The sequence below is a fragment of the Triturus cristatus genome, chromosome 10 (genome assembly GCF_964204655.1).
Source record: "Triturus cristatus chromosome 10, aTriCri1.1, whole genome shotgun sequence".
Taxonomy (NCBI): Eukaryota; Metazoa; Chordata; class Amphibia; order Caudata; family Salamandridae; genus Triturus; species Triturus cristatus.
Window position 1 is genome coordinate 139,281,069 of NC_140593.1, and position 14,628 is coordinate 139,295,696.

Genomic DNA, 14,628 nt, shown 5'->3' on the forward strand with positions numbered 1-14,628 from the left:
GTAAGTTAGGGAGAGGTAAAAGAAGAGAGAGGTAGATATAGACAGGTAGAGGCAGTAAACAAATTATACCAAGATGCAAGGTAGAGAGAGTGGGAATGTAGAGGGTGCAAAATTTGTAGCTGTATAGAAATATAGGCCATGGAAAGAGGGTAATGAGGCAGAACAAATGGCAGTGAGAGAGGGGTGAAGGGTAGAAAGAGGGAGGTGAAGAGAGAAAATAGATTGAAGCAGAGTGAACAAGGTGAGGTAGAGAAATAGAGGTGAGGGTGACACAAAAGTAGAGAAGGAGCGAGAGGGTGAGAAAGAAAGTTGTGAAGTAGGTAGAGATAGAGAGAGAGAGAGAGAGAGAGAGAGAGAGAGAGAGAGAGAGAGAGAGAGAGAGAAAGAGAGAGAGAGGAGGTAGAGAAGTGTATGAAGAGCGAAAAGCTGGGCAAGAGAGGGTGGATAGAGAGGGCAAGTTGAAATGGAGAAGGTGGTGCAGAGATAGATGAAAGAAAAGGTAATGACATTGTAGAAAGACAGATTAAAAGACTTGTACAAACAATAGAGAAAGATAATGAGAGAGGTGGGGTAGAGGAAGGAGTTTAAGAGAGAGAGAGAGGGGAGGTGGAGAGTTGAGGTAGTAAACAAATTCTGAAAAAAATATAGAGGTTAGGTAGTTTGAGAGAGGTGAGGTAGAGAGAGATTTGAAGTAGAAACTTTAGGTAATGGTGTGGTAGAGAGAAGGCAGTCAAAGGGGTAGAGAGGTGAGGTCAAGAGATGGAGAAGGGAGGGTTGGAGAGATATGAGTTAGAGAGCGAAGAAGTAGGAGGAAAGATATGGAACAGTGAGATGAAACAACAGTGAGGTTCAGAGAGAGGCATGAGGCGGAGAGAGAAGTGAGATTGTGTCAGAGAAGTAGAGAGAGGTGGGAAATAAAGTGCTGCATTGAGAAAAAGGTGATGTAGATATAAATGTGGTAGGCAGACATGACAGAAAGCTGTAGAAAGAGAGAGGTAAAGAAAGGGAGGGAGAACAGTGAAGAAAAAGAGGTGAGGTAGAAGATGTGAGGTGAATTAAGGAGAAAGGGTGAGATAGCAAGAATTCCATTTTAATTTAATTACTACCAACTGCCTCAAATCATAAGAGCTAAGGCTGGAAAGACCCTGGTTATTTTTTATCCAAAGCAAGGTCCTTTATTTTACAAGGGGAGCTGGAAGGAGGGTATTCTGGGCAATTGACTACTTGTACATGGCTTAAAATGGCTCTGAATAGAGGCAAGTCATGATTTGCCTTTATGTGCTCCTGCTCCATGTTTTTTATAAGATAACTATTTGAAACAGGTCAAGAAAGGGATAGATGCTTAACTGAAAAATCTATTTGCATCATCAAAGAAACATTGGAGGAGCTATTCCACCAGTCTCTTGAGTTCCTACTCCAAGGATGTGATCCAGAACTCAGAAGGCCTGTTTCTTGATTTGACCTTCAGGGATAATGAGATGTGAATCTACTACAAATTGTCTTTTTTTCTTTTTGGGGGAACTTGAAACGTATGTGCTTAGAGAAAGTCTGACTTATTATGAGGGAGCTGATGGTCTTTGTAAAATTCACAAATAACTGGAAGCACTGGGAATACTGGGTTAACATAGGTTAGTTGATTGGGGGCACTTGATATGCAATAAACTCCTGCATCTTACTCAGATCTTATTTCCTGAGTTCAGGATTACCCGGAAACTAGGACAGACCCGCACCAGAGGAAAGTCTGCAAAGCCTGGAAGGAATCTGCAGTTGATTGGTGATTGGTTGATCAGAACTGGCCGAGTATAGATCCGAGCTCTTAGAAATTTTGAGACTCTCTGCAATTGGCCGAAACGATCTTTGGGATAACCCAGATACAGCATGTTTGAGAATCTCGCGTAAACAACTAAGAACTAGTTACTGGGGTGGAAAACTTGATAAACTTCACGAAGATTCTACCACTGGTTCTCTTACATCACATTTTCTGAATGTGAACGTCACGTATAATTTGAAACCATGCCTTGACGAAATCCGTCCGGTATTAGCCAGGAAACTGTATGTGCAGTTTTGGCATGGCTGCCTCCCCTTGCGTGCCTTCACTAACAAATGGTCTAGTGGCACTCCATTGGGGTGCCCAGCATGTAACTCGGGTGAGGAGTCTGAACTCCATGTTTTCTTCTTTTGCAAGGGATACCATACAATTAGACACAGATGGTTGATCCAGTTGTGTAGAAACCTTGGCACAATGCATTGCATAGAAGCATTCAAGCTCCTAAAATATAACTCCAAACTCCATATTGCCTATGCGGTCTCATGTTTTCTAAGCTCAATGTGGTGGGCAGAGACAAATTTTCATAAAGCATAAAATAAGGATTTGGCAATGTGATTGAACTTCTCGTTGTTTTTAACTCAAGAATCATTTTAATGAAAAAGAAATTAATCTTTCTTTTTAACCGTTTTTTGCCATATTTTTATATACCTGTGTTTGTTCTTTTGTGGCGTATAAACCGAAATAAAGAAATATATGATGATGATGATTGGTGAATTTAGTTTAAGGAAGTACCCCCACAACAACCTTTCTCAAGGGTGAAATCATTGCGACCTGCCCTGAAGATTCCAGGTTGTAAAAAAATATATATTTTATTTGTTTTAGACTAAATATTGTGCAGTTCACTAGGATAACCTGATCAACCAAGCAAGGTCATGGTCCAATGACAGCAGAACCATGTTCTAGCCAGAGTTTTATGAAGTCTATAAAAATTATGACCGATGTACCTTTGAAAGACAATCCAATATCAAAGATCTCTCAATATGTAAATATTCATGTCTGATCCCAATGAGCATTTGAAAAGAGCCAATGTTAATTGTAAATTTGTGCATGGAAGTTTCGGCCAGGAGGAAAAACCAAAATCAGAGAGTTGGGTTCACTTACAGGTCAGCCTTATACTGTGGCCTTGTCTCACTTGAACCTTTTTATACCAGATGTCTGAACTGCCCTTAAGACTGTCCCAACAGATATCAGACCTTCTGGAGTCCTAATTCAATATAGCCTTGAGGTTGGTCTCACAGATAAGAATCCTTTTCCGGGGCAGAGCCGTAGCTTACATCCAGGCATGGGCACTGTTGGATTGGCCGTGAAGGAAGCCTAGGTTTTGGTCAATTCTTTGAAGGTTGATTAGAAAAGTTTTCATTACTTTTCTATTTCCTAAAAATGTTAATGTAAAGTTTTTCCTATGGATTTTCTATGACAATATTTTTCCTTTCCCTTAATCTTTGTAATTCTTACATATTTCTTGTCATTGCTGCAGGAAACACGTTTATATCTTTAGTTAAACTTAGATGCGACATTTACATTCATTATATCTCAGATCTATCGAAGTTTGGTTGGTTTTACTCACATACTTAACCCAATTTTCTGAGTGATGCTTTGCTGCTCAGGTCAAGTTACTAGGGATATATGTATGTATGTGGTATTTTTATAGTGTATTCCCAGTAGAGCGCTGTGTATTGAGCCTTTTGAGCAGGACCACTCAAGTTCTAGTGGTAAGGCACACTCCTTATGTCAGGAGAGGTAGTCTGTGACAAAAGAACACAATCACTTTAGCAACCATACATGGATGCTTCACAGTAAGCTTGAGCATGCTTTTCTTCATCCCCCTTCAGTTACATGTGACATACCTCCATATCCCTAAAGCCAGTTGCGGAGACCACCACTGAGTTTACCCTTTTACTCTCTGTAAGTTAAAATTAGACCTAGGTGAAAAATGTCTCTTATTCAAAAATGGTTCATTTAGAGAGATTTTGGGGTATGAGTCCTTGAGAAAATGTCTAAGAAGAATTACTGAAACAAGTTTGAGTCCACTTACTGGTGATTTGAACACTGGCCCCTGTGCTAAATCCTAAGCACCGTATTGTCGGTTCCTTCACTGATGATAATGATCCTGTTTACTGTTATTTTATGTTGTTTTACTTCACACAACTCTCACAATTAGTCCCTTTTTCTGTTAAAAGTTCCTCATTTTAATTCAGACTGTAAGGGTTACTTGATAAAAGGAGAAACCAAACACAAGAGACGCCTAGCTACGGCACTAACCTCAGGTCTGTGTAATGGGCTGAAATAACTGGAGCATTGAGCGGTGGTGAGAGAATGCTGGTCGTAGTCAAGGCATGGGAGGTGCAGTGGCATCAGGTAAATTACCAGGTTCCACGGTTCAAAGTTGTAAAAGGTTGCCTTGTGGGTATGTGTTTCCAAGAGCTGTTGGCAGTCCCAAAAACCAATTTTGACAGGTTAAAACCTTAATTTGAAATATTAATAAGTCATCTTTATGCAGGCCTTATTACCCATAACGCAGAGTGCATGGAATTTCAAAGTAGGACATGTAGGAATTTAATGTGAAACTTCCTTACATTGAAAAAGGCCCAAAAGCTATTTTCACTGTAGCAAGGTTGGCTATTCCATGAGAAAACACTGGGTTGCAAACTTTTATTTAATAAATCTAATTTTGCTTACGAAACAGCTAGAAAAAAAAATTAAACAGCTATTTTTAATAGGTATTCAAAGTCCAATTTAATAGTAAATTCATGCCCTTTTAGAAAGTTACCTTTTCCCTGCCTAAAGTCTTCGATAGCCCATTTGCATGAGCTCTAACTATTGCCTTGCAGGTGAAAGCCCCCTTGATGAAAAATTGCTTCCATAGCAGGCTAAAGGCTTTAGGTGTGGGGAGGTGCTGTTGTTCCCTAGGAAAGGCAAATAGTTGCTGACAATTGGCCGGGGCTCCTCCTATGTCCCCACAGCCAGGAAGGTTCCAAACACAATGGACCTTTTTCTGACATTGCAATGTCATATCCCGCTGGAGTGTCAAATCCTGATCAACATGCCTGTTGGAGTTTACATATAACAATGGGGGGACATTTGAAAGATGGGGAAACAGAATGTGAAAAAACATCTGTTCCTGGGATTATTGGAGGTACAGTGACGCCCCAAACCAGATTTTCGTTTTAGATGTGGAGGGACCTTAGGATTACCATCGTACACTTTCCACACATACTCCCTGCCTTCAAAGCCCACGTTTAATCGTGCCATCTTGAAAATTCCTAAAGTGGGTATGGTTGGCCATGGGACCTTTTACTCCATTGGTTAGGGTGTGCCGAGGAGTCATTCCCCGCCACTAGCTCCTGTCAAGCATAAATGTGGCATCTCATCAGACCTACTTAAAAACACTCCTAGACCTGAGAGAGATCAGAAGGGTACTGGACCTGCTGTGTGCAACCTGAGGATTAGACTTGCTCTCTTTTGGACCCAGCACTCCAATGGTTATAAGGCTCAACTCCTGTTAAAGCTACAGGGATACAACAAGCTACTGCAACTGCCCTGCTGACCAGTGGCTCAACCTGGACTGAACCCTGCTGTTGGGGCCCTGCCTGACTCCGTGTAAGTCTGTGTATGCCTCCCCTGAGGTCTTGTGGGGCTTTACAATTTCCCTCCTGTTTTGGATTGATTCTTAAAGACCTAAAGTCAGAAGGTAAAATCTTTGACCACGGCAAACCTGGATGGTGTATCCGACCCATGCTCCATCGTGGTCAGCGTTAAATTGTGACTAGGGCCCAACCTAGCGCACCATTCACAGTCATTGGCACTTTATACTTCTTGGTGCTATTCCTACTCAAAAAATGTAAACACATACCTCTGGTTCCCCTATTGGATATTTGTCAATATGGTGTCATTTTGTTTATAAAATGTACTCTGTTTTTCTAGTCCTGTTTTGGATTTGTATCGTTATGTATTTCAACGGTATTACTGTTTTTGTACTGCATAAATACCTTTCATATTGCCCTAAATTAATCCTGTCTGCTCTGTACTATAGCTACCAGGGGGCTGTACTCAGGTTAATTTGGTGACTTTGACCCTGACAAGGGATGTGATTATTCCTTTACGTGGGTAGTCACCCCCCTACAATCCAGTTTCTTACAGCTGTCTTTCTGTTTTTGGTAATGTGTTCCTTGAGGATTAAGCTGGTATCCAGGATGAATCCAGGTGACTCAGCATTTGGTGAAAGTTGGGGTTCGAAACCATCAATGTTCATGTAATTGAGTCATGTTTGTGCTGTTTCTTGTTTCGTGTTCTTGGGAAATAACAGGGATTCTATCCTGGTAGGGATGAGCTTCAGGTAGACGCTGTACATCCAAGTCTGTATAATGTGCCGGTAGTTTTTGAGGCATTGGATGTCTGAAGCAGGGGAGACTTTCAATTAGAGTTGTATATCTTCCATGTATTAGTGAATCTGGATGCTGGTATCAGAGAGGAGAGTACTAAGGTGCTCCATTTACAGGTTGAAGATGGTGGGGACATTCTTGGGGGTATTCAGATGAACAAACTAGTGTCAGTTCGAAAGGTAGGTGGAGAACCATCGAAGGATGTTGTTGGGGAACCCATTTGATGCTCCAGTATGCATATGATGGTGAGATGGTGGACTGTGTCAAAAGCAGATGAGAAGTCAAACAACATCGCGAGGCAGGTCATCTTCATCTGTGGTCCAGAGAGCATCATCTACGATGTGTAATGTAGTAGTTACCATGCTGCAGCGTGATCTGAAGCCAGACTGATAGTCATGTAGGAAATGGTTAGCATAAATTTGATTTGGGAAGTGAACTTAAAATGCTTTTTCAATGATCCTGCTGATTAATGGTAGGTGAATGATGGGCTGGTAGTGGGCAAGGTCCCATGGATCCAGTCTAGGTTTGTTTAGGAGTAAGAGGATCTGGCTTGTCTTGAGAGTTTCTGGGAAGATTCCTTGAGTGAGGGATGTCTAGACAATGGTCGGCAGGGAGGAGAGCTTCGAAAAAGGATGATGATAAGACATCATCTTCGTCAAAAGTGGCTTTGAGGGAGTTGAGTATGTTGGCGAGATCTGCGAGAAAAATAGCTTTGAAAGCTGACCATTGCAGGATTCTACGGGAAGGGGGTGGGTGTACAAGAGAAAGTAGTTTTGTTGTGTTTGATGTACTATCAGATCTTCTGTAGTTTTTAATTGAAGAAGAGGTTGAGGGCAGTGCACTTTTCTGTGGAGTGAGGAATAGGTGGCTCTGGCAGTGCTAGATTGTCTTGAAAAGTGCTTTGCTTCTGCTGGTGGCTTCATTGATGGTGTTGGTAAAGTAACATAGTGTAATAGTATACTACATTTGACTCAAAATTATCTTACTAAAATTGATTAACCTCTGTGGTTTTTTCTCTTCGTGGAATGCCTAAAGCTCAATCACAGCTTATTTTAAGACTGAGGCTTCTTACATCTATAGTTATGCTTTAAGATTCCCAGCTCCTGACTTTGACTACAAACCTCAAACCCAATTCATTCTAGTACTCTAGTCCGAGCCTGTCTGTACGAGCACTGTATCTGCAATCTGTAATATCAAATGGCCCAGCACCATTGACATAACATAATATAGCAAGACACTGAATATGATGATCCAGGGAGTCCCTCATAACTCTGCCTTGCACACCATACCAAATGAATTACTATGATTGTATTCACATTTCCTATACTGATCCAGTTCTGTATTTTATATCTACAGGGAGACTCTGGACAACATGGCCAGCCAGGATCACCCGGATCCAAAGGGAAATCAGTAAGGCTGACGCTCTGTTGTGTCTGCTGTTGTATGTTGCGTAGTTGGAAAACTAGGAACCCAGGGCTCGCCCATGTTTGTCACTTAGGATTGAATTTCTTCAACACATGCATGTTAGTTAACAGTGAACATCATCAACACATGTAAGTTACTTGGTAGTGAAGTGTGTCAAGACATGAATAAGCACCCATATGTCATTAGGCAATTTGTTTAATTTGTATGTGTATGTGACTTGGGATTAAGGTTCTTCAACACATGCACGTTATTCGATACTGAAGATCATCAGTACATCCTTGTTACTTGTTATTGAAGACACCTCATCACGTATGTTGCCTGGTAGTGAAGTGTGGCACAAGAATAAGCACACCTACATCACTTGGTAACATGTTTAATTAGGCTGTGTACGTCACTTGGGGTTGAAGCTCATCAACAAATGTATGCTACTTGATATTGAAGGTCGTCAGCACATATATGTTAATTAGTTGTGAAGAGTGTCACAAGAATAAATAAGCACATATAAGTAACTTGGTGGAACCGTAATTTTTGGCATGTGTACGATGCTTGGTATTGAAGATCATTCACATATCTGTGCCATGTGGTATCAAAGCTCATCAAAAGGAGGCTGCTACTTTACATTGAAGCTCATCAAAATGTGTCTGCTCCTTCATACTAAGGCTCTCCAACACATGTATGTCACTTGGTATTGAAGAGCAGCCCAATCAGTACAAGTGTCTCTTGAAAACATGTCCCAGATATAATATATTCTTTTTTCTAAACTAACCATGACTAAAGTAATACATTATTCTATTAGCTATAGTTTAAAAAAACAAGCCTTGATAATGTCATTGAAAAATGAAATACACTTAGAGCCTTCAAGTTTCACTCATTGGGAGTGAGACTCACACATTTGGCTCGTGTGTTGTGCTGTCACTCACATCAAAGCACTGCTCACTACTCTTGTAAGATATGAGTCTCCTTTAATGAAATTGTATTGTTATTTTAGTTATTCTGCATTTCTTTACCAATGTCACTTCTGGTATTGCCACGTTTGTGTGACGTCATTTCCTGTGAAGTCACATTTGCATCCATATAATGAGCACATAACTTGGGTCCTGTTTGAAGAAGTCACCAGCAAGGGATAAGGGAAAAAGCCCAATTGTTATTGAAATAAAATGTAGCACTGCAGCCAAACTGCTGAGCTACCGGCAGCACAGAGGAAGGATGGCGCCTTAGGGTTGATGCAGGGGTGATGAAGAAGTGGGAATCAGCTGACCATGATGTAAACAGGGGGGCAGTAAGCTGTAGGGCGAAAAAAGGAATAATAATTGTTATTACTATCTTTATTTCACTAGTCAGCATTTCAAGAAAAGAAAAAATAGATACTTTAAAGTTTCCTTATTTCCTATTTATTATTTGTGTTTCTTCGTTATAAATCAAGATTTTTGTTACAATCGCTGTTATTAAATAACGCATAATACTGAGGCTTATCAAAACATGCATGTCACATGTTACTCAAGCCAGACAACACAAATATGTAAATTCGTATTTAAGCTTTTCAAAAAAGGTGTGTCTCTTTCTCCTGAAAAGTAGCAGCATAGGTATGTGACTTGCATTAATGTTAATGTTTAAAAGCTGCAATAATATTATTTCTATGTTGCTACTTTTTGCACAGGTGGAAGGTCGGAAGGGAATCCCGGGGCCAAAGGTACTACTACACCTTCACATATTTGTACATTCTGAAGATGTATGCTTACGTCGAAGTTAAAGTGAATATTGTGTAGAGAATATATCTGTTTCAGGTTTCTTTTTCATTTAAAGTTTTCAGAAATGTGAATTGAATTTGTATTAATAGAGTGCAACATTCAACTGAAATTGTCTTCTTGGTGCAAAAGTCAAAGTACAAAACCAGAGCCACAAGTTAGTTAGAACACCACACTAATTTGCAAAATAGCCAACTTTTTCATGGACCTAAGATGATTCTCAAATGTATCCATCATCTCCACTAGGGCAGATTCGGAGCCCTTCCTGGCATGACCTCAAGTTTCAAGGAACTTAGACCTCTGTGTTTTTCAAGAGTGGTCGAAAGCTGGCCCGTGTGAAATTTGTGCATTTGTGTTATCAGAGCCTGAAGAAGGGTGGAGGTGTGGTAACAAGTTAAATTGGCAACATTCCGTTTGAGTTTTTACCAATGGGGAAACAACCATGATTTCACATCCTGGAAGAACTTGTGCCAATGACAGAGCAGTTTCAATTTCAAAATGGGCACCTTCCTAGGAAGCGCTAGTTCATTGTTCAAAAGAGTACAGGGATGTTCCAAAAACTGGGTTTTCTGGTAAGAAGTTACAGGCTCACCTAATCAACGCTGATCAAGGCAAAATAGTTGAAAGAACAGTTACAAATGGATGAGAACTTGGGATAGTGAATTCCCAAAAAATCTGAGCAATCTTTGATGTAAATGTTTCCCTTTTGTTGGTGATCTTTCACCTTCTAGATGCACATTTCTATTGGTGTCTGTGTTAACTAGTTTTTTTGCACTGTGGTTTGTTCTCTCCTGGTAAAAGTCGAGCAATGAGGATGAGGAATCAATAACCTTCTGAACACATCACATGTTGTGTGGCAGGGATAAGTTTAGGGCACAAAAGTAAATAAGACCATGAAGAACTCAATAAATTATTGTTCAAGCATCCGGAGAAGGCCAATGATTAATGCCCACACTGTGGGTTTGCTGGTAACTCAATGGGAAAAGAAAGGAGTAATGGGTTTACGGGGCACGTTTTGCTCCTCTGTTGTGTTTGTACAGTGATGGCAATCACTGTCAGAGCCGGTGTCACGTAAATTCTTTACTACGCTGCTGCCGTGTGGTGCTACAGCAAGGGGTGGCTGGTAACTCAATGGGAAAAGAAAGGAGTAATGGGTTTACGGGGCAAGTTTTGCTCCTCTGCTGTGTTTGTACAGTGATGGCAATCACTGTCAGAGCCGGTGTCACATAAATTCTTTACTACGCTGCTGCCGTGTGGTGCTACAGCAAGGGGTGGCAAGTAAGTAGTGGAAAGGAGTTTCAAACAATGGCAACATGACATGCTCATTTCATTTTAAATATAACCTTTATGAGACAAACAATAGGTATCGAACATTTGCCATACTCAGTTATTCATTGTAATCTTACATAAAAACACAATTTAGTGAATACAGGTAATACCCTGGCTCATTGGCAACAACTACAAATTGCATTTTTAATAAGAAATCAATAGCAGATATGCAATTGTGGATACAATGCTTAATATACTGAGAATGCACACATGCATCCCTCCATCTTAAGAACAATGTACCCCTATGTCTTAAGAACAAAAAACAGACAACGAAATACACAAACATTTACTCCTATTTATATTTAACAAGCAGCACAGTGCTACGTCCAAAACACTAGCTGGCAGATATCTGGGGCCACCCTCGTCCTCATTTTCTCTTCATCAACACAGATATGCAAAGCGCGAAGAGGAATGAAAGCACCTTATTGGACCTTCCAAAGCCAGAGGATAAGATAGAGCTGAGGTCAGGTCTAAATTCCACTTTTCAAGGATGCGGGTTGAGCACATATCCACCCTCAGTGATGTACAGCCCACAGGTTTATCTCCTGGGGACTCTGGGGTAGCGGGACCACTCTTTGGGCTCCTAGGTGACGCAGGAGGTTTAGACCCACATGTTGGTTCAGATGGCCATGCAACCACCTCACGGCCCATTGTGCACAATCACAAAGAAAAATAGAAAAGACAGTTGGGTATATATCCACCTCTGTCCCGGTTGAGGCTCATACGTTTGTTTCCTCATGTAGGCACAAAGAACAAGTTAAGAATGTATGTTGCTATATATCTCTCTCTCAATGAGTGTAATTTGCCCTATGTGTGACCCAGCTATCCGGAAGGACATGGTGATGTGAGTAGTTAGATCAACTTATTCCCTCTATACAGAGTGGAGGGCACTTATGTATCAAGGACCTTCCGTTCCATGTGAATGACACACATGCAGCAGCGTGAGTCTTTGTCAGGGTTATTATGATGTACAGATGTTCAGCTACTGGACGCTGAGAACCTGTTGGATGCAGTTTATTTAACGAGGTGGGGCATTAATGTTGGCTCTGCACAGGGTGACTTGTGAGTGAATATTCATGTCTACACCATGTGCCTACTCATGTATCAGTTAGTGGAAATACTAACATAATGTTGGTGGGTAGAGGGAAAATCAGGGACACACAAGCATGCAGATGCTTTTATTGCCCATGAGATGTAACCCCTGGTGTGTAAAAGGTGATAATTATGAATCAGGCACTAGGTAAAGATACCCTTACACAGAAAAAAAGGTTACAACATGTTTACCACTTCTGAGCACTCAATGCCAGCATTTGGCAACTACCACTATGGCTGTGTTTCTCCAACAATTTAGGACTTGCTCAGGATATAGCTGAGTAGATACGCCAGCAATTCTAACCGCACTGCTGTGAACTCTTTTAACATTCAACAGATTTGTGTTATGTGGTACAGGGCATCCCTTGCCTGCATTCATTTTGCAAACTGTCACGTTCAGGTTTGTGAATCAGCTGGTAACATCCTTGTTTGCAGATGTGCTCTTGAGCATTATCCTTGGTACCACAGTCTTCCCTTTGGCTGTAAAGAATGAGTGCAGTCATTGGAGCATTGCAGGCAGTTTCCGGACTGGAAACCAAAACCGGCCCTGGCAAGCAAAGTGCTCGGCTGCTCCCCCCCCCCCATCCCCCCCCCCCTCCGAGCTCTTTGCCAAGGGCGGTTTTCGGCCAATTTTATTACAGGGACGATTTTGCCCCCAGGGGCTCAAAACCGGCCCCCACCCGTGCGGTGCACCGGGGGATTGCCCGGTGCCCGCTACGGCCAGTCCGGCCCTGATTGCAGGAGTCTTATACAACACTGTCATGTTCCTTCCAGCCTTACATTTTCATGAATATCATCAGGGTCCTTATTGGACCACGTTATAATCATTCTAGGGTGCCTAATAGTAAATTATGCACCACTATATAGATTATTTTTCCTAATGTATGTTTCTAATGAAGTAGCCACTGATTGAAAAAAAGATTCTGCGTATTTCATCTTACTTACGCTTATTTCATTTATTTGTTGCCATCAATTTCCTTGAACCTTTTATTTGGTACTTTACTCACTTTAATAATACATGTTTGCAAAGCATGGCACCCATGATTTTAACATAAAGAAAATTATTACATAAATAAAACAGAGGGGAAAAAAAAGAAAAAAGAGTGAAATAAAAGACATAATGTGAAGAACAATCTTAGACTTTTATAGATAAGCCTATGTCCATTTATAGGTTAATAAAACCTGCACACAATAATTAGTAGGAAGTACAACACCAGTAAGCCAATTCAAATGACTGCTTTCTCTTTTTCGCGACTTATATTTCGACCATTAGTGTTCTATTATGTCTACTTTTTGGCTTGGTGATGTAATCCTCTGTGTTTCAACTTTTGCCTCAGTCTTTTAAGAAGTTTTCCTAAGGACATAGCTGAACTTAATTTTGATATAGTTTTGAAAGTGAGACGATTGATGTATTATCACGTGGTAAGCTCTCCTTATACGTGGAATTGCTTTTAGCAGCAGCAATCCAAGACTGGTTTAGTTTTGCTTTTTTTTACAATTATTTCTAGTTTGCGTGGCAGGGTGGAACTCCCCTCACTTTGTGTTGTACTTCAGAATTACTGCGTTGCTGAAGTACACACTGAACTGATGTTCAATATCTCTGAGCAACAAAGTTAGCCTGGTTTTACATGTTCCCTCTCCTTGCGATTCACTCTAGTTTTCTTTGGGTTGTTTACCACAGTATTGAGGTAAGTAATATCTTCATACCAGAATATTGAATCAAAAAATAACAACTTCCAACGTATTGTGAAGTTATGTATATACATTGGTAAATTTATATTTGCTATTCTTAACTCCACAGTCTCTTGATGATAAATATGTGTCATCAGGTAGATAGAGGTAAGCAATAATAAATATACACTTTATTGCATACACTTACCCTCAGAGCATAGTGGTAGTTGATATCTTGCATTCAATATTTGGGTAGATTGATATTCAAACTCGATAATGCATTAGACCACCCTTCCTTCATGGGGTGTAGGGCTCCAGGCCTGTACCACGCTTTGGAATTACTGAAAATGTACAATCTCATCGCCATACTTTCCTGTTTCATCTAATTTGTCCAATATAGAAATGTACTCCTATTACAGTGTTCAACTCTGCTGTACTATTGAATTATGAAAAACTTTGCAGTGCCAAAGGTTTAAGACAGTAAATATAAATTCCTCTTTTTAGGCACAATATACGCATTTGTTTAATAATCATCCAAGAGTCTGCCATTGTAGATGAAGGTGGGCTGCTGCAGACCATGCGGTACCTGCTCAGTGGTTACACACATTAATACATTCGCCTTGATGTCTATGAGCACAGGATGCATATACCATAGCCCGCCGTATGCATATGATGGTATTGGGCACTAATGCTATTGTTGTCTTCCACAGGGAGAAAATGGAGCTCCCGGTTTCCCTGGTGATCCAGGGGCACAAGGAATCCCAGGACCAGAGGTTTGTTTTGAATTGTAACTCTCACCTTTAGGTCTGGCCAAGCCACTCTCTTGTGTTCAATACACACAGCGTGGGCTTTGAGTCAGCGCCTTTCAAATCATAGGCTTGCTTGAGGGTGCCCCCTTCCGCTATTCGTCACATCCTGGATCAGCCCAAGGGAGTAATATAGTTTCACGATCATGGAATTGTCTGTTCAGGAGAATTCGTTTACCTCCTATGAAGTGCTTTCATTAAAAATGTACGAGGGGATTGTTTTACAACGGAGATGTGCAAGCTATCTACCCATTTTTGTAACATTAATCTCTTTATCTCATACAGGCATTTTATACAAAACAGTTATTTTTGTAATATTTTATTTCATTGCAAGACACATTGGATCACTT

At 40.7% G+C, this 14,628-nt stretch overlaps 1 protein-coding gene across 1 annotated transcript in view; it reads left to right on the forward strand.

The window, feature by feature from the left end:
• Window positions 1-14,628, forward strand: part of LOC146789044 (collagen alpha-6(VI) chain-like) — a 788,523-nt gene that overhangs the window by 588,193 nt on the left and 185,702 nt on the right. The window contains exons 21-23 of the mRNA XM_085631022.1: window positions 7,567-7,620; window positions 9,293-9,325; window positions 14,183-14,245. Coding sequence (XP_085487148.1) covers window positions 7,567-7,620; window positions 9,293-9,325; window positions 14,183-14,245 — 150 coding nt within the window. The remainder of the gene's footprint in view (window positions 1-7,566; window positions 7,621-9,292; window positions 9,326-14,182; window positions 14,246-14,628) is intronic.